General features: G+C 32.7%; 3 protein-coding genes and 1 pseudogene across 6 annotated transcripts; 1 reads left to right on the forward strand and 3 right to left on the reverse strand.

The window, feature by feature from the left end:
- Nucleotides 1–431: 431 nt before the first annotated feature.
- On the reverse strand, nt 432–3,288 carry LOC120216207 (protease HtpX homolog). 2 transcript variants are annotated; one of them, XM_039213695.1, is made up of 9 exons: nt 3,017–3,288; nt 2,875–2,932; nt 2,569–2,636; nt 2,290–2,469; nt 1,893–1,989; nt 1,275–1,384; nt 1,050–1,183; nt 781–966; nt 432–557 (listed from the first exon to the last, which is right to left on the reverse strand). In XM_039213695.1, exons 1-8 carry the CDS (start codon nt 3,257–3,259, stop codon nt 831–833), a joined length of 1,026 nt encoding a protein of 341 aa, XP_039069626.1. In that variant the 5' UTR covers nt 3,260–3,288; the 3' UTR covers nt 432–557; nt 781–830. The 2 variants fall into 2 exon arrangements, with proteins under 2 accessions (XP_039069626.1, XP_039069625.1); XM_039213694.1 differs by having other exon boundaries at nt 2,569–2,639.
- On the forward strand, nt 1,792–5,730 carry LOC120216210 (transcription and mRNA export factor ENY2-like). 3 transcript variants are annotated; one of them, XM_039213699.1, is made up of 5 exons: nt 1,792–1,798; nt 4,083–4,170; nt 4,261–4,355; nt 5,191–5,267; nt 5,341–5,730. In XM_039213699.1, coding segments are annotated over exons 1-5 (336 nt in total). In that variant the 5' UTR covers nt 1,792–1,796; the 3' UTR covers nt 5,415–5,730. The 3 variants fall into 3 exon arrangements, with proteins under 3 accessions (XP_039069630.1, XP_039069631.1, XP_039069629.1); XM_039213700.1 differs by lacking the exon at nt 1,792–1,798 and adding an exon at nt 3,618–3,638; XM_039213698.1 differs by lacking the exon at nt 1,792–1,798 and adding an exon at nt 3,893–4,000.
- A 451-nt stretch (nt 5,731–6,181) lies between these two features.
- On the reverse strand, nt 6,182–8,629 carry LOC120216208 (annotated as a pseudogene).
- Nucleotides 8,630–10,470: 1,841 nt separating this feature from the next.
- LOC120216157 (B3 domain-containing transcription factor VRN1-like) lies at nt 10,471–10,976 on the reverse strand. The gene is made up of 3 exons (XM_039213661.1): nt 10,878–10,976; nt 10,664–10,794; nt 10,471–10,606 (listed from the first exon to the last, which is right to left on the reverse strand). The coding sequence occupies exons 1-3, from the start codon at nt 10,974–10,976 to the stop codon at nt 10,471–10,473; spliced, it is 366 nt and encodes a 121-aa protein (XP_039069592.1).
- Nucleotides 10,977–20,087: the final 9,111 nt, after the last annotated feature.

Below are 20,087 nucleotides of genomic sequence, written 5' to 3' on the forward strand. Positions count from 1 at the left end.
CAAAATTTACTTTTAGTTATGACTTTTTAAAAAAATTGATGATTGAGAATAATAAAATTCAAAAAAATATGATTTTTGTTTAGGGTATAGTTTGGAAAGGTGTATTGATTAGATGATTGATTCAACCATTCAATATTAGCATTTATGAGTCATCTAATTATTTAAAATAATTAGTTTGATTGATCACGAATGATGTTTCAATTGTTCATTTAATTAAATTTGTACATTAAAGGTAAATTATAAAATAACCCTTTAAAGTATCAGAATTAATTTACAAAAAAATAGATATAAATCGTAAGCAGCAATGTATTCACTACTGGATTTTGAAAAGAACAAAAAAGATGCTATATTTGCTTGATCCTTTTAAATGATGATGATATACAGTGTTCCTGTTCTTTAAGCACATGGTATACCAATCTCTGTCGTAGTTACAAAGATGAACCAGATAAGATCCTCTTACCTTAAATTTACCTTCTTTAAATTCTCGTGGTTCTTTATGGACAAATGTTTTACCACTGTTACAGATGCTCTTTGCAAAAGCTTCCTCCATTTTCTGTCTGGCAAAATTTCTTATATTAACATAAAGGGAAACAAACTTTGCAAGGAAAAGCAAATTCTGGAAGAAAAAAAATATCCCAAAGAAAAAAACACAAGTCATATGATAAAATGGTACAAATGCAACGTAATAGCAATGTAAAATTTTGAATATCACATTGCAAGTCCCTTCACATATGCATGTAAACTGATCTGGAAATCTGAAAATAACTATGCAACTCATACCTATTAAAGCTGGCTTTAAACTTTTGACTTTCTCCAGGTCCAGACGAAAGCTAAACATTTTCTACAGCGCTCATCTGAGTTGCACGTTTAAGAAGGCTTCTGTAGTCAATGCTTCTTGACCATTCATCGATCTCACGAGCTCGTAGAACAGGCAGTGGATGTGAGAGTTGTCGCGTTTGAGCATTTCTGAACATCATGAGACAATTAGAGACAACCAAAAGGGGATTGCTAGGGAGAATTCTAAATTGCTTAACTCAACCATTGCTTACCTTATATAATAACCAATTGGGCTCGAAGAAGCCTTATCATAAGAGCGAGCTTGCTCTAAAAATGCATCCACATTTAACTGGTCAGCCATGGATGGGCAGCCACCAGCTAACTTCATCAAAACAGAGATGACAACCTCTTGTCGGCACATTACAAAGAAAGTCAGATAATGGAATCTCAACAATTTAATTGCAGATTATGTTGGCTCAGGGAAAGCTGTTGCATACCTTCGGATCTTGTGCGACGAGAAGGGCTGCCCGATCGCAAGTAAGCTCTGCTGCCCTAAGCCAACGGAATAACTGTTCCTCTAAAGTCTGAGCTATAAAACCACCAAGTCCTGTGAAAAACAAAGGCATTCAACGCTATGCTGTATATTAACTGCATATATACTCCCACCTGATATACATATTCAACCAAAACTAAGGTCATATAGGGATAAAATAGTTATTCTTTTTGGAGGATAACATGATAATGGGCCATCTAAATTTTATATACTAGTTCCTTAAACATTTTAGTCCCTTGTAAATCATCATCATCATTCAGCATATGTTGATGATATAATTCTCACTGGGAGTAGTGAGAATGAGGTTCAAACTGTTATTGACAAATGGAATAAACATCTGGCTTTGAAGGATCTTGGACCTCTTAGTTTCTTCTTGGGAATAGAAGCGTGTCATGACAAGTGCACCAAACTTAAGCTAAGAACCATTTATCCTGAAAGTCCATATGCTGCTTTAGTATTGTCTGAGATGTTTTCTCACACTTCTAATGTGCTCTAGTTAAATAAAAAAAAGGTATCAGAGTAGCAAAGCTTCCACAAGCAATGGAAAGAACCAAATTCATACCAGGAATAGTATAGGCTCCAAGTGTGAGAAGATTTGCAAAGGTAAGCCATACACCATGATCACATTTGAGATGACCCAATTCATGGGCCAAAACAGCCTGTTTCAAAGTTGCAAAACACTAAATTATGGCACTTTCTTTTAAAACACACCACTACTATGAAAAATAAATCATATGTAATCCGATTTATACATTTATAATCATATGTGCATATGAAAACATTTTGTAATAATAAAAGATCAAAGAGAATTGAAAGAAACTAAATCAAACTAAAAAAAATGAACTTTTATCGTGAAGATTTCATGTAGCAGTCAATGTACTAAAAGGGGAAAACAAAAGGAATGGACAATCAGTTTAAGTCATTTCGTGAAAAAAAGAGAGCGGGAAAGAAGTGAAGACCTGCAATTCGTTTCGTGTCAGAAGCTCCACAAGACTAGTATGAATGACAACAAATGGTTTTTTACCACTTATAGCCAATGTATAAGCATTTGGAACAGGACTTTGCCGAACATAGAGATCTGGAGGTTCAATATTCAATATACCCGCAGCTTCGATAATCATTTTATGAAGTTCGGGAAGCTGATACAAGAAAAGAAAAAGACAGTAATTTGAAACAAGTTGCGGTGGATACAACCAGTATAACAAGTTTAAAAAACAACTTTCTCAACATCAAGTAACCTGGTCTTTTGAAACAAGGACTGAAGTCCCTATATTCTCAAGAAGCATGATTTGCTCTGTCATGGTTCCTGCTACAAAGCATTAAAAAATAGCTAGATTGACATTGAGATTTACCATAATTATAACCATTTGTTTTGGTCTAGCCATAGTTTCAAAGTAGTAAATAAATGTCAAAATTACATGATTTCCCTTTAAAATCTAGGAATTTCCTCCCTTTTAATCAAGTTTAGTTTTTTTTTTACGATCTAGTTTTGAATTTTTGAAAATTATGCAAAAATTATCAAATTTAATTAGTAAAGCAATTACCTAGTAAAGCTCTTCCTATTTCGTTAAGCCCAGGAATCGCTTTCAATAACAGCGTGTTCTACAACCAAAACAAGAAAAACAAATAAATTTTGTTAAAATAAATTATGAATTAAATTCGTTACATTTCCAATAGAAACCCCACCTGTTTATCGAGTGGATGCCGGAAATCATCGGCGTCGAGGTCCCGGAACACAAGCGGAGAAGCTCTGGAGTAAACCGAAACCCTAATTCTCCCGTTTCTCTTCTTCGCCGGTCGGAATCCGATTGAGAACGGAGCGACGAATCTGGACTCCGTTGGAGCTCCGAAGCTGAAACGGAGCGAGGACGTGAAAGAAGAAGGCTTTTGAGAAGTAAAATAGAGAGAAGAGAGAAGCAAAGAAGCCATTGATTACAAGAAAAAAAACGCCAAGAGAATGGTTAGCGTGTATGGAATTCTTTGGATTTTCTTTTCGTTTTATTAGTGAAATTTTCAAAGATATTTTTTGTAGTTTTATGGTTACCATTTGGCGCCAATTCTTTATCTTTCGGCCGTTGACGTATTAGGTTTTCCCGCATTTTCAAACTAATCCCAGGGAAAAAAATAGTAAAACCCTTCCATCATGTAAATCCTCCCAAACGTTGCCGTTTCACATGGCGGTCGCCAAAGGGGAAAAGAAATTAAAAATCCCCGTCTTTCTTCAAACATTTCTCATTCTTCAAGCTGTTCCAGGATAAATTTTATTCAATTTCTCTTTCGTTGATTTTTCTTAGAGCTTTAAAATTATGTAAACCTCTTGATTCTATTTAAATTTCAGTAAATAGGTAACCAAGATCGTATCTTTAAGTTAAATTGATTTTTCATAACAGGAAAATTCGTAATCGACCACCACTCCAGTTGCTGCAGACGATCAAGGGAAAGAACCCACCCTTCAAGAAATTATTAACATCAAGGTCAAAAAAATAGTAAAACCCTTCCATCATGTAAATCCTCCCAAACGTTGCCGTTTCACATGGCGGTCGCCAAAGGGGAAAAGAAATTAAAAATCCCCGTCTTTCTTCAAACATTTCTCATTCTTCAAGCTGTTTCCAGGATAAAATTTTATTCAATTTCTTCTTTCGTTGATTTTTCTTAGAGCTTTAAAATTATGTAAACCTCTTGATTCTATTTAAATTTCAGTAAATAGGTAACCAAGATCGTATCTTTAAGTTAAATTGATTTTTCATAACAGGAAACATTCAGTAAATCGACCACCAACTCCAGTTGCTGCAGACGATCAAGGGAAAGAACCCACCCTTCAAGAAATTATTAACATCAAGGTCTTTTTTTTTTCTTTTTTAATTATTGAAAAGATTTTGGTTATTTTAAAAAAAAAAGTTTATTTACTGTGATTTCATTGAATTTTGTAGTTGATCGAGAGTGGGGAAAAAGAGAGATTAATGGAGCTGTTAAGAGAAAGGCTTATAGACTGTGGTTGGAAGGATGAGATGAAAGCTATTTGCAGGTTTTTACTTTTTACTGTTTCCTTTCTTTCAAGCAATTGTTTGAACTTAGATCAATGGTAGTTTCTTTGCAGTGTCTGAAAGGGTTAGCAACTTCGAATTGTTAGTATCTAAAAGTGGACAGAATGTTGAAGATTCATAGAGATAGAATTAGAAATTAGAGTAATTAGAATCAAGTAGTTTCATGTTGCTGTATATGAAAGGATTGGCGTTTGTAGTGTCTGAAAGTGGATAGTTTTGAATATTCATCGTTGTTAAGGAAATTAGAATTCTTCGAACTAATTAGTGTAACCTTATTAACAATACTTCACAATAGGATTTTTTTCCAACCGTCGGTTTTATTAAGTGAGTAATCCATGGGAATAAATTGGTTAAGTGGTTCTTAGGGTTTTTTTAATTGTTGATTCCTACTCTGTGTAAACACAATTTGCAGGCTATGTGCAAATGTTACAGATATGCTTATGCTGCATTTTCTGGATGCTGACTGAAAGCTAGTGGTGTTTTCTATTATGATCGTGTATGAAAGATGCTTAGGGTTATTATTGATGCATCTAATTGTATCTAGCAATGTGATGTCGTGTGATGCTTCGGAGAATGACGACATATATATATATATGGAAATTCTCTTGTTAGTTGTGAGAAGCTGTATAACTCTTGTTGACCTTTTCTTCTTAAGGACATACAATAGATAAACGAAGTGTCATTTCATAAAATAGATAATGTTCCACCGATGGCTTATTTCCTGTAAAATTTAGTTTTTTATCCAATAAGCCATTTAGTTCTTTATGTCCAATCCTGATTATTTTTCATGAAACATCTTTCCGTGATGAATGATAGGGCGTATATTAAGAAGAAAGGAAGAAACAATGTCACTGTAGATGACCTTGTGCATTTGATCACCCCAAAAGGCAGAGGTAAGGATCTATTTTTTTTCCTTCCATTATACGTTGTTTTATATACGGTTTGGTTAAACCCTTGCTTATGCAGCTTCCGTTCCTGACACCATAAAGGCCGAGCTCTTGCAAAGAATTCATATGTTTCTCATGTCTGCTGCTCTTTGATCATCAGCGTGCGTAGGAAAGCAATAGAGCAGCTCATACTTGCTTGATGGGTTTGAATGGTAAGCTTGTTAGGGTTTGGCTGTACCAGCAAGTCTTGTTTAAGGTAATGTTGTTTATTTGAAATACCTGAATACTATTAGGCTGAAGGAATGATCAGTGTTCGCAGCAAGTTGGACGGAACTTCGTTTATGCTTTATTGATGTTTACAATTGTCCGCTATCATATCTATTCCCTATTGCTGTAATCTTTGGAACTTTGGGATAGAAAACTCTGCATTAGTCCTCTGGTGGGAGTTAAGTTTGTTAGTGTTTCTTGAGGATAACAGCGTATACTTTTTCCATTGCCTTCTTTGTACTTCTTTCTTTGTTGAAGCATCCTTTGTTTTGCCTTGTGCATGTTTCAACGAATGCATAATAAAATTATGTTCTCTTGTTTCTTTCGGTTTTGAGTTTCCTAGTGAACATAGTGGCTGTTGAAACGAGCAATTTCCAAGTCTAATTATAACTTAACTAAGATTATCTTGATATCATCATTTGCTTGATTTTGAACCTAAATATCGACATTAGAAAGCTAGAAAGCTTAAGGATTGTTAAAATTTTACTTGACATCCATTGAGATTCTGTCAGCAATAGGAGATTCATTGGCAATAGAAAGAAGATAGGATATAGGTATAAGCACAAAAAGGCACCAATACCTTCATTTCTTAGACTTTTAACATTACACAGTCATATCCCTTTCACATATTGCAAGTCTATCTATAGGGTTTATAATTCATAGATTATCATGCAAAGAGGTTTTACAAAGCATCTTGACAAAACACTAATGCATTTATTCAACTGGCCAACTCCATTTCCTACTTTTTTTTCCAAAGATGATTTCACCAACCGGACTTACACCAACAACTTGCGTTCTATGGAAAATCTTTGATAAGCACACAGCTAACTTGCAGCACAAACCCTATTACATTTGCACTCGGCTGACATTTTGCTTATGGAGAGCCTGCTTGTTCACAAAGGTCTATTAGATCCAAAGTCTGCAAAGTTCAGTACCAAGCTTGTTAGCTTTTGATAATAAAAGAGGAGAAATTGTTGGGGGCGAACTTATAATTGTTTTTCATACCTCAGGAACTGAGAGCTCGAGACGAAACTTAGGACCATCATAGTGGTGCAAGACTGGCCTAAAAGCATCCTCTTCCAATGCTTTGCAGACTTTCCTAATACGGATTCTCACCTATGTATTAGGGTAGAAAATTAAAAGGTTTGGGTTAGTGCAATCTTCCCCTGAAAAAAACAATACAGTTATATGAATGATAAACCCAAACTTTACCTGAGCAGGAAACCTTGACTCGCCTCTACACTTTTTGTCTTCCCAAGCAGTTGGATCAATGTTAGAACTCCCAAAACATGCTGCCTGTTCATATAAGAAATAAAATGGAGGGAGAGATTAAAATGATTATCACAAACTTAATACATCCAAGGCTTATCTCTTCCTTTTGGTACTGAGGTGGAGGTGGGTGAAGGAGCAATCAATCTCACCATTAAAAAGTATTATTGATAAATCTTATTGACTATCACATAAATCTAGCAAATGCAAACATTTGGAGAAAGAAAGGAACTCCAACAGGTGAAGGGCAATACTATCATTGCTTAATCAACCAACAACATCAAGTATCACAAAGTGAATTAAAGGAATGTTAGATGAGAATGAAGTAGAACAAACCTCAAAAATACCATGCAATTGATTAGTTGTGTAGTTATAGAGAAAGAGAGGCAAGCCAGGTGTGATTGCCCGAACAGAGTCCCTGTATCTTGGTGGTAAGCCTATTAAATGAGATAATAGCAACAAGGACTAAGAATTTCTACCTAAAAATGTTAATAATGGGAATTAATGAACCGATAATCTCATATATGAGAACACACGTCTTACCAAACAGTTGGCGCTTTAAATCTTCCTGCATTGTATCATTGTTACAAACAAAGATGTATCCTCCAAGCACTTCATTTCTTGGAAGTGTCTCCGTGGCAGGCAAAGTCTTGAATCTTTTGTCAACAACGTTGCTTGCCTCGTTGCTGTTATTGTTATAGTTGGTGTTGCTGCTATAGTTGACATCTTTGTTGCTATGATTGTTGCCAATATTATTTGTTGCCAGCCAGGTTTCCAAGGGTATTGCTGTTGTTTTTCTGGTAAACAGCATTCATATTGTAACTACCATTTTGGAAGGAACTTTTTCTTACATTATCTCCAGCGTTGGAGTTCAAGTTCAACATATTAAAGTTAAGGTTCTCAAATTTGTTGTCTTCCTGGAACCCAAATTTATCCCTCATCCTCATTTCAGATGGACCCTTAGAAAGATCTAGATTGTTCATACGTTCACCCTTTATCCTCGTCTGTTCAGCCAGTTTTGATGCAGCCATCAACCATTTGTGAACCTCTGAGACTTTCGATTGTCCTCGAAGATCATCTCCCAACTGCCAAAAGTTATTCATGTTCTCCATCTTGCGAATCCTAATCAGAGAAGACAACATAATTTGTAAAGAATTGTTAATTACGAAAGAAGACGTAAAAATAGATCAAAAACTATGCAAACGCGAGAAAAAATATGAATGCAATGATTCGTCATTTGATTCTTTCTTCTCCTAGCTAACACTTGTGAAAACAATGAATGGGAAAAAAATCTTTAAACAGTCAATCCACTCATTTTTATCCAAATGACACATAAAAACCTTGAGAATTCAATCATCATTTGATCGAAAGAGAGAATGTCAAATCACCAAACCAACAAACGCTCGAAAGTTCACATTTCTTTAGCATTTCTCAAAACACAAACAAAGCTCAGAAATCCCAAAACTTAGGAGTCAAGTCTGCACTTGACTAAAAAAGAAACCAGCATTTCTCCAAATCTGAACCCTACACAACAAAATTAAGCTCAAAAACGAAAACCCACACCTCTAAGCAACTCAAAAACGAGAGCCACAAAATCAAAATCATACAAATATAAAGGATTTAAAAACAATGTTGAGATTTAACAAAGAACTAAACAAAGAGTCGCATACTTCACCAGATAAGAAGAGTAAAGCTTCTTTAGCACAAAGGTTGGTTCAAAAGATTTCGAATCCAATTTGAGGAAGATTTAGGGATCCTATGGAAAACGAAAGAGTGCCTTTATCCTTCTATTTATGGCTTGCTGCTGTGCTGTGTATTGTGAAGTGGATTTTCTTTTTATTGAATTTATAGATCCTTGTGACGATAACGCCCCTTGATGGTACTACTATTTTCAGGCTTTTACCCAGTTCGGTTTTTTTAACAAAAGAACAGGTGGACACTGGACGGTGGTGTCAGTGTTTTGAAATTTAGTAAGGTTCGGGGTTTAGTTCTCTTTCGATTACGCGCCCCACTGATCGCGTGTAAAACACCTTTTATTTTTATTTATTTTTTAAAAAGGAACTTGTTAAATATATTTTAGGTAAATATCTACTTGGTCATTTACCTATTAATTAAGTTTTGATATGAAATTTTTATTATCATTTTTAATATTAATATGCCATTATTTTGTTAATATATGAGTGATCAAATAAGTGATTAACCTATATATATTATTAAAGTCTTCATTTATTAAAGGTATCTGCTGAGAATTTCTTACTCTATTAACAATTATACATACGCACTCTATAAATACAGCTGAAAATCTCCGCATACAAAACAATATAAATATCTTGAATTAGTATCCAACATGTAATGGCCATATTTAGACTCGTGAATTCGGTTGTCGGCTCATTATAAAAAATACTTCATACATAAATAGTTGATAAAGCATACCAAACCGCCGTGGTTCAAGTAACATGATCTAATAACAAGTTTGAAATCTGGATCTTTTGGGAGATAATTACTGGAAGCTTCAAAGACACCATCAAGAGAATAAACCACTGGAGAATACTGTGAACCATCAGAATTGTGATGTCTCAATTGGTTCAAATTGTCTGCACAAAGTTAATGCATAAAAAGAGGTACAAAAATCTCGAGAGGGAACTTGTACTTTCAACTGCTGCTTTGTCATCATCAATGCAGGATATTGCACCTTTACTTTTGCTAGCATTATCAGTTCCCAAGCTTTTCATGAATTTCATTGGATCAGCTCCATTCCCATCTGCTGGTTTCAACGAAACAGAGGAATTCGGAAAGTCTGCACGATCGAACATCCTTAGAGGTGAAATGCTGAGTTGAAATGTAAGAACAATGTACTCACCTACTGATTCTGCAACTTCACAGCGAAAGATGAATACATTAAACGTGATTTCGACTATACTAAAGATCTCGGAAACACAAACATCCCCAACATCAAGCTTGTTATCGATCGAGAAGACCTTCCATCCATTGCAGAGTCTTGGTACAAACCGTTTGCTTGTGTTATTATAGTCCTTGCTCCATGTTTTCCCATCAACAACACAATAGATTTTGCATTTCTTCTACGTCAAATATTTCCTAGCAAAGATAATTGGTAAACCCTGCAAGAAACGTATATATATTTCAAATACGAATTCGAGGGTGTGTATATATATATCATATTGAATTGAACAGATTTACCATTCTGTATTTATCAGTGAGAAATGATGGTTGCATGTATCTAATAAAAAAGGAATTTTGGGACTTGAAAGAACTAGCAATTTGACAAGCTTTTTATCCTTCTGTTTGCTTCTCATTGCCCCCACGTACTTCCACCTCCATGTTCTGGACTAGCAATCATCCCTCCATTGCTTTCCGAGCCAAAGCCGATCGTCTGCCTGAAATCAACCGAATTAAGAAACAAACAAAAATGAAACTCAAGTTCTTACTTTTGAACCAAAAGGTCTATACCACTAAATAGACAATTTGAACATCCATTTCTGTTGGAAACATTAACGTATGGTTACCGGACATTGCATTGCTCTTAGTTCTATTAGTGCTCCATCCGATTCTCGACTTCTTACTCATCCTCGGACATGGTGATGGCAATGGTCCCCTTCTTTTCTCCCTTGGGAGAGTGGGAGTCCCATCCAGGATTTCAATAGAGATATCATCATCATCTTTCTTCTTGTTGTTTCACTGCAGTCCTTCGACATTGTTCATTCAAAGTGTGATTTTCAGCATGAATGTATTCAATCTCTGAAGCACCTTTATCGAATATGATAACATTGAAAAGGGGATGCCCTTCGTATCTGAAAACCACAAAGTCTTATAAATCTAACGAGTAATGTTGTACAAAGTTGCTCCACCCTTTTAGCAGATAAAGCTCAGAACCAGACTTGGTTAATTCTACTTCCCAGAGAGTTCCACTCGGGACCTTAAGAAATACTGGGGTTGAGATCCCACTTCCATATTTCCTCACAAATTTTGCAGGAATTTTCTGCATGAAAAAGGAAGAAAACGAGATTAAATAGAAAGTATTCACAATGGGTTTAGAAAATAGAAAATGAAAAGATGACTCGCCATTTTGCCATGCTGAGTAGCATCGGTGAGAAGCACTCTGAAGAAATGAGGTGTTCTGGAGGAGAAGGCTTGGCTTTTAGGATCACTGTTGGAAGCCATTTGATTCAACCAAAGATTAGAGTTTCCCGGGAAAGATGATGTTGTAATTCTCCCAGATAACACTAGACTTGGCTGTTTAAATTTTAAAAACAAAATATAATAACGTCCTGATTTGGAAACAAAAGAAATATCTTTTTTTCCTCACTTGAAATTCGTTCAAATATACACTGAGTGCCATTTGTTAGGTTTTTCGTGAATTATCCCAATCGAATTTCCCCATTGGATAAGGATGTGATTTATACTTAATTTAAAAAAATGTATTTTGAATATATATTAAACATTTTAAAAATAAAAATCCAAAGAACATAGTACATAACGTGGAGTGGTTTATCTCCCAACAAAACAAAAAATATGGGGCCGCTCCATATGGATTTAAATGCTAATTAAAATTTCAGAAGTTTTAAAATAATTATTAATTTTAAAAGTAATTATAAAACCATATTAAATTTTATTAAATTATTATAAAAACGTAACAAATTATTGTAAAATTGTTTTAAATTTTATTAAAATTCATCATTGTTTTATAAGGTGAAGTTATGGTTTTATAATAATTTATTAAGTTTTATAATAATTTATTAAATTTAATAATTATTTTATAACTTTTATAATAAAAAATCTTTTTATTTAATTTAATAATAATTCATATATTTTATTATTTCCGTTGAGGAAACTCCAAGTCCAGGCCAATTAAGTAATGCAAAGAATACTAACAATCAGTTGGTCTAGTGGGATGAGACACTAGGTCCCTTAAGCAAAGTTAGGGGTTCGAATCCTGACGTTTGTGAATGGAGCAAACTGGGTTGGGAGGGTCGCCATTGCCTCTGCAGTACCCGATCTAAATTAGTCGGTCAATAGATCGGATATCAGTGATTAATTCAAAAAAATGAAGGAATGGTAGAGTTTTCAGAGAATGTGAACTTATTAATATGAATATTTCTGGAGCATAATTTACGTGGATGAATACATTAGCATGATTTACGTGGACAGAGGATGTTTCCTAATATGATTGAATCATAAATTAGGTCGAAAATATTATATTAATTGATCAAAAACTCATATTTAATCAAATTATAAATTCATTTCATGATGTTTTGGATGATGTTGTGTAATTCATTTTTCATTGTTTGGTAAATTTTTTAAATATTTTTTATTATAAACATCAAATACAATAAATTATATTATTTATTAAAAAAATATTAATATTATTTTTTAAAATATTAGAAATATTTTTTTCATATTATTTTTATTAATAATATTATTAAAAATATAATATCTATAATTTTATAAAATATTAAGATTATTATATTTTATTAATTAAATTATTATAAATTAATTTAACTATTTATGAAAATAATAATAATATGCTATTAATTATACTAATTACTTATTAAAATAATAATATTATTAAAATATTAAAAATATAATATTAAAATAAAAAATATTTTATTATATTATAGTTTAAGGAATATATTTTAAATATTCAATATTCAATAATATTATTTTTATGAAATTAAGTAAATACTATAAATTTTATTAATAATTTATTATTATTAAATAAAAATATAATATTTATTCCTTCATATTTAAAAATTCTATCAATTTAATATTTATTATTCTTCCAAACTATTTGTTCTTCATTGTTCATCATTATTCTTATTTGGGTACTCTCGTTAATACTAGTACTTCATTTGAAATCATTAATTAGTTTAATACACAAATTTATAAATATAAATGTATTTTTAGTTATTTTTTAATATTATATTTTATTTTCGAAAAAATCAATTACATAAAAACAAATATACCCTAAATTATGAAAAGCTTGTTCTAAACACTTTTATCTTTATCTCACATGCATACAAGCATTATATATTATCGTTAAACATATAAATTATTTAAAACACAAACCAAAAACACATGTAACTTTCGCATGAACCAAATTATCTCGGTAGTTAAAAGAATAATTGTTATTCTTAGAAGTCTCGGGTTCGAGTACCAAGGATACACACTAAACGTGCACCTTAGCTAGTCCTACGTATTATACACATTATAAATACGGATACCTACCATAGATACACTCTAAACGTGCACCTTAACTACTCCTACATATTATACTCATTATAATTAACATACCTACCATAAATACACACTAATGCGCACCTTAACTACTCCTAAATATTATACTCATTATAAATACACATATCTACCAAAATACACCTTAGCTACTCCTACATATTATAATCATTATAAATATGCATATCTACCATAAATACACACTAAATGTATACCTTAGCTACTCCTACATATTATACACATTATAAATATGCATACCTATCATAAAAACACTCTAAACGCGCACTGTAACTACTCCTACATATTATACACATTATAAATATGCATACCTACCATAAATACACACTAAACACGCACCTTAACTACTTCTACATATTATACTCATTATAAATATGCATACCTACCATAAATACACACTAAACGTGCACTTTAACTACTCCTACATATATACTCATTATAAATATGCATACCTACCATAAATACACACTAAACGGCACCTTAGCTAGTCCTATGTATTATACACATTATAAATACGATACCTACCATAGATACACTCTAAACGCGCACCTTAGCTACTCCTACATATTATACTCATTATAATTGACATACCTACCATAAATACACACTAATGCGCACCTTAGCTACTCCTACATATTATACTCATTATAAATACACATACCTATCATAAGTACACACTAAACGTGCACCTTAGCTCCTCCTACATATTATATATATATATATACACACACTAAACGAGCAACTTAACTATTTTTATATTCATTCACTACAACAAAATAGAGTTTTAGCGACGTTTTTTAGTCTTATAGCGGCGTTTTTAAGCGCCGCTAAAAGTATTTGCGACGATAGGAAAAACGCCGCAAGAAGCGCAGGCAATACCAGCGCCGCTAAAGTTAGCGGCGTTTGAGAACAAAAAATGCCGCAATAGGTCAATATCTATTACGACGTTTTTTGAACAAACACCGCAAAAGGTCGATATCTATAGCGGCATTTTTGGAATAAACGCCGCAAAAAGTTATGATATATAGCGGCGTTTCTAGAAAAAACACCGCAAAAGGTCAGATCTATAGCGGCATTTTTGGATACAAATGCCGCAAAAGAGAAGACCTATACTGTCGTTTTTAGAACAAACGCCGCAAAAGGTCAAACCTATAGCGGCGTTTTTGGACACAAACGCTGCAAAAGGTCAGACCTATAAAGGCGTTTTTGAACACAAACGCCGCAAAAGAGAAGACCTATAATTAGAACAAACGCCGTAAAAGGTCAGACCTATAGCGGCGTTTTTGGACACAAACGCCGCAAAAAGTCAGACCTATAGCGGCGTTTTTGATACAAACGCCGCTAATTACCTTTCTTTAGCTAATATTAATTGATTTTGCATATTTCATTTCTGCTATACATCACCTAAATTTATATCTAGCTTTATCTAATTAACAACAACCATACATTTTAATTAAGACAAAAAACATAAAGAAAAATACTTAACAACAAAATAAATTAAATTTTTTTTATGGAGAGAGAACCTTACAAGACATTAAAATACAAATGAGTTACAACTGAACCTCAAAGTGTAGATATACATGGATTTATTTTTCGATACATCCTCAATTTCACTAGCGTCATCATCATAACCTCCAGATATGCCTTCTAAAGCTACTTTGTTTCCCACTTCATTGGAATTGTCATATTCATCGGCTTGACATCTTATTTAAAAGTATCATTTGACAGTGAATGATCTCTCCTCAATAGATTAAAAACAAATGGGAAACGCTGTGCCAGTCTATTGAAGAAACCGCTTTTTGTTGAAGTTTGTTCTTCAATATTACTACAATTACAATAATTTAGATGAGACTAAGAAGAGAAGGAAACAACCAGCAGAACTTGCATTCATAACATACATGTGAGTGATTGAGAACTGAAAAAAGATGTTGCAACAAACAACAAAAACAGGAAGTCAGGAACCATGAAAACTAAAATATATTCTACATAAGAATGTAAAAAATGTCATCATAAAGAAAAAATTTAATAATGTATTGGTTGCCATCTTACTTTTAGAAGTTAGAATTCTTACCCCAAGAATCTGAGCAAGTTTGTATTCTTAGAAAAGTTAAGGAAATAAAAAAGAGGGATAAGCAATGAAATCTTATAATTTTGGATCAAGAAAGCATGCATGTCTAAGTCCCTCAAAGTTCATAGGGAAAACCCTAGTAGGTTCAATCATTTCAAGATTGCTTCATGTGCCTTTTGATCCTATTCATGATCAGTAAAAAAACAATGAATCAAGGACATATATTTCCAGTTATAACTTTGTACTATAAGAATTTTAGACGATAAAAGAACTCAAAAAGTGAACTACTTACTCAAAAAATGATCCCCGAACACTGTGCTAACAAGCATGTTCCCTCATTGCTTGATTCTTCTGAATTCCTTAAAACGAAGAATTATACAATTAATTCAAACCCATAAGGACTGTACATATACAGAAAACAAAGAGATAACAAAGAAAATATATTATATCTGAGTTTGAGCTTCGCAGCTCCTAGAAAAGTATCAAATTATTAGAGTGAAGCTTTCAAAGAAAACATGGACCATAAAACTTTCGAGAGTTTGGTTATTTTCTCTTTCATTGCCAATGAAAGCTTGACCAGTACGGTATAATATAAACAAAAAGAAAAAAAATAAAAAGAATAATATATTCAAGGACTTACCTGTATTGTTACTAGTATGTTATTGGCCACGAGTTTAAAGCTTGAATATATCATCTTACTATAACACTTCACCATGAAGTTGTTTTGATATAAACAAAAAAAATCTCTTTTAAGTATTTACACCAAAAGCTACTCATTGCTTATACTGAATTTCTTCTCCAATTGAAGTAATTGGAAGGCTAGTAACAATCAAGGACCATAAACTCTTAAATTGGTAATTTGAAATAAAAAATTTATAAATAGAATGGGAGATTTATATTCTAGTCCAAATGAAGGTACAAATACCCTAGTAAGGACTATCAAAACCAACCAAAAAAATATTAAGCATGCCAGAGCTTGTCCCTGCAGAAGAAAACAGCTTCATGGTTTCAAAACTTTATAAAACTCCAAACTCAGAGAATTATGATGTACAACTCCAGTCACAATTGAATGATGAGTAAGCAAGAGAGAGTTCAACATGAATACACTTATAAAATGATCTTAAGGAACAATTCCATATTAATTAGTTCTACATGAATTAAGACCCTTTAGTTAGATGGATCACTTGACAATTATGCGTCCAAACTTGAACCTAAATTGTAGGCACTTTACCTGTGATAAATCTAATTTTGAATAGAATTTCAGGAACTGAGCTTGCAAATGCACTACTTGTACAGAATTAAAGATATTGAAATATCAATTGCTTTAATGTTAAATTTGTAGACCTTGGATTTCAAAGTAATCATTACTTCAATAAACTCCAATTCTGTAGACATCATAAAATTTTCAACGAAAATTTTATTTACTCGGCTAAAATGTAAGAAAGCATCTCAATTTCACAGTTCACGGCACCATCACCTAGTAAAAGATAAGTGATTTCTTAACTTTCCAATCATAGGCAAAAGATAACAAATTTAGCCAAAATTAGTTATGGTAAGCATAATCCTAAGTAACAAGTGTAGTAAACAGAGTCAGCGGATTAAACCTGAGTAAACTCATGTAGTATGTCTCTATGTCTTGCAAGTTTCTGGGTTACCGAAGTAGTCGGTGCAGAAGATGCAATACATCTACTCATACGATCAGTCCAACACAAGGATTCAAGCCTGGCGGGATTGTTTCGAACTAAAATGAAAAGTCTAGTCTGACTCCAAAATTCTGCATTTTCATCGTGATTTTAATACCGATAACATTGGACTCTCTATATGGTAATGCTGGTTGCAAACAGATGAGAGACAAATCAAGATTGCCATTATCCTTCACCCCTAACCAGATTCTTTCCATCTATCTCATATGATCTCAAAATTGTGAAACAAGTTCAGCAGCTATAATGGCAGCAGAGGTTGTAACAGAAGTTCCTCTTCTCTAATATTTTATACAGAACGTATCGTGAATACGGATAACAAAACAAGGAATCACAATCTCGGACGTTTTAAGTTTTTTTTCATTATTAATATACGGTAATTACAATAAAGTATATGTTCAAAGATAACTCTTAATTATTTGATTGAATATTTACACCCTACCATTTCTGGTGCTCGAACTCATAACCTCAATGAATAACATAATTTTTTTATCATTAAGGTTGATTGGTTCGTGCGGAAAGTTTAAAGTTTAACAAAGCAAAGTTTAACATTTACCTTGTTCAGAACACTAACCTAAAATAAGGAAACAATAAATAAAATAATCCAATCCACTCTCAAAAATCTATTTTCTCAAATTGACCTATTCAACGCATCTTTGAAGCAGCAGGAGACAATATTACATTAATTAGATATTCAAACATCATCTAGCTTAAAATATCAACAATGACAACTAAAAACTCAAATCCAGTCTACAAAAAATGATTTTTACTGTAATTAAAAGCTTCAATTTCAGGTCAAGTTGGACATATTTAGCAACACGTTTGCAGAGCTGAAGGAACTCTAACATTGAAAATATCAGTTTCTCTTTTTACTGAAAGAACTATTATATATTTAAAAAGCTCATTGAAATCTTCATGAAAATATTGTCTTTTTCCCCTATAATTCTGTCATTTCCAACAAGATTTCTACAAGTACGAACAACCCAGTAAGCAACGAAGTGTCTGAAACAACTCCTACCAAACAGAATCAAACATCAACCATAAACATGGCAGATAGAGAAATGAGAACCAATTTGAAAAAAAAAACAGAACTTTGAACATCAGAAAGAGTACATACTTGGATTAAAAAGAACTACTAAATTCCAACCCAAAAGAAAGCTAAACCAGCAAAAGACCAGAATTCAAGAACCCCACACCCCAGAAAATTAAACCAAGAGAAAACAGACCTTAAATTCCATTCGAGAATAAATTCCAACACACAAGGATTCCAGCAACACGGCGGGATTGAAAAATGCTTGAAAGGGAAAAAAATGAAAAAAGGTTAAAGGGCGCGACACTTAAAATTTGTAAACTTGCGGCGTTTGTAAACACAAACGCCACTGTAGTACAAGCGTATAGCGGCATTTGAATAAAAATGCCACTAAAGTACGAGTCTTTAGCGGCGTTTGTATAAAAATGTCAATAAAGTACGAGTCTTTAGCGGCGTTTGTATAAAAACGCCACTAAACTATGAGTCTTTAGCGGCGTTTGTAAACACAAACGCCACTATAGTACATGTGTATAACGGGTTTGTATAAAAACGCCACTAAGTACAATTCTAGCGGCGTTTGTATAAAAATGCGACTAAATTACGATTCTTTAGCGGCGTTTGTATAAAAACGCCACTAAAGTACTACTCTTTTGCGGCGTTTGTTGAAAAAATGCCACTATAGATGAACCTATTGCGGCGTTTTTATAAAAACGCTGCTAAAGTTACCATTTGTGGCGTTTTCTATGTAAACGCCGCCATATGTTTAAAATTAGTGGCGTTTACTCCTAAAACACCGCTAACAACGCTGCTGTAGAACAATTTTGCTGTAGTGATTGTAAATACACATACCTACCTTAAATACATACTAAGCGTGCACCTAAGTTACTCCTACATATTATACTCATTATAAATACACATATCTATCATAAATACACACTAAACACGAACCTTAACTACCCCTGCATATTATACTCATTATGAATACATATATACATTATCAAAGTAATATGTATACATAGAGCATTAGCTGGTTCTATCAAAACACTATATACACACCAAAATATATTTAATAACTCTAGTTAGATATATTATTATTTTAGGAGTTTTGATACAAAAGAAATTTACATGGATTAGTTAATAGATGACTTGTGATTCTATGAATACAATTTGGATCAAATTAAATTTTATCAAATACTTACAAATGAAGTAAATAACTAGAGTGAGCTTTGAAAAACTCAATGAAAGAATCAAATAAACAATAATATAATCATACAAATAATGTAAAAATAAAAGGGCAATGAATAAAAGTATACGACCACCACATTAGTTCATATACACATTTCATGCTTAATTACCAGCATAGTTCATATTTTTTATTTAGATTCGGATTTGATAGCCTTTTGACTATTTAGACTTAAACGGATAAATTTATCTATAAAACTTAAAAGGACAATGATCTGTTTATTGTTTAATGTGAAAAATTACTAAAATTTTCTTATGGGAAAAATTATTAAGTTGCCCTTATGGACAAAATGGTCAAACGACCTTTGTCTATCAAAATTATTAAATTTTCTTCAAGTATAAAAATGATTACGATATCCTTCCAGGTATCAATGCTTAAAATAACTTTAAGTGTGAAAATTACTAAAATACTCTTATATAAAAAAATTACCAAAATAATCCTATGATTTATTAATTTGGTTTTAAGGGGATAAAACGATTGTAAATCCATTTGATGATTTTTATGTTCATTTTTTTTTTTTATCCCTAATGTGAGGATCATAAATTACAATATTAATTATGTGAGATTAATATGAGGTGTTAGGACTCAGAAAGGAGTTCGGAATACTCTTAAGTAGAGGTGCACAAAAAATCCGAATATCCGATTTTGGGTAAAAAATAGCCGAAACCGGATTTTGGAAAAACCGGTTTTTTTTAAACCGGATCGGATATTTAAAAACCGATCCGAACCGGTTTTTTTAAAATCCGGTTTTTGGGTTGGGAGAAAAAACCGGATCGGTTTTTATCCGATCCGGATCGGATTGAAATCCGGCTTCTGTGCATCTCTACTCTTAAGCTTAGTAAATTTGGAATTAGGAATAAACCGTAAAATATATGTAATAATGAATTATATATCGATTTGTTAAATGTATTAATATTTTGACAGTATGATAATAAGATGATGATTAAATTATACTTGAGCATAAATACTCTAAATTAAGTAA

The sequence above is a fragment of the Hibiscus syriacus genome, unplaced genomic scaffold (assembly GCF_006381635.1).
Source record: "Hibiscus syriacus cultivar Baekdansim isolate YM2019G1 unplaced genomic scaffold, ASM638163v2 tig00110159_pilon, whole genome shotgun sequence".
Lineage (NCBI taxonomy): Eukaryota > Viridiplantae > Streptophyta > Magnoliopsida > Malvales > Malvaceae > Hibiscus > Hibiscus syriacus.

What these genes read in the sequence shown, in the direction of transcription:
- LOC120216210 (XM_039213699.1), top strand. An exon ending in AAGAAATTATTAACATCAAG is followed by an intron (nt 4,171 to 4,260) that starts GTCTTTTTTTTT and finishes TGAATTTTGTAG; the next exon opens with TTGATCGAGAGTGGGGAAAA. An exon ending in GAGATGAAAGCTATTTGCAG is followed by an intron (nt 4,356 to 5,190) that starts GTTTTTACTTTT and finishes GATGAATGATAG; the next exon opens with GGCGTATATTAAGAAGAAAG.
- LOC120216157 (XM_039213661.1), bottom strand. Translation starts at nt 10,976, where the DNA reads ATGGCTTCCAACAGTGATCCTAAAAGCCAAGCCTTCTCCTCCAGAACA. An exon ending in CTACTCAGCATGGCAAAATG is followed by an intron (nt 10,795 to 10,877) that starts GCGAGTCATCTT and finishes TTTTTCATGCAG; the next exon opens with AAAATTCCTGCAAAATTTGT. An exon ending in GAGCTTTATCTGCTAAAAGG is followed by an intron (nt 10,607 to 10,663) that starts GTGGAGCAACTT and finishes TGTGGTTTTCAG; the next exon opens with ATACGAAGGGCATCCCCTTT.
- LOC120216207 (XM_039213694.1), bottom strand. Translation starts at nt 3,259, where the DNA reads ATGGCTTCTTTGCTTCTCTCTTCTCTCTATTTTACTTCTCAAAAGCCT. An exon ending in GGCATCCACTCGATAAACAG is followed by an intron (nt 2,933 to 3,016) that starts GTGGGGTTTCTA and finishes TTTTGGTTGTAG; the next exon opens with AACACGCTGTTATTGAAAGC. An exon ending in TCGTCGCACAAGATCCGAAG is followed by an intron (nt 1,184 to 1,274) that starts GTATGCAACAGC and finishes TGCCGACAAGAG; the next exon opens with GTTGTCATCTCTGTTTTGAT.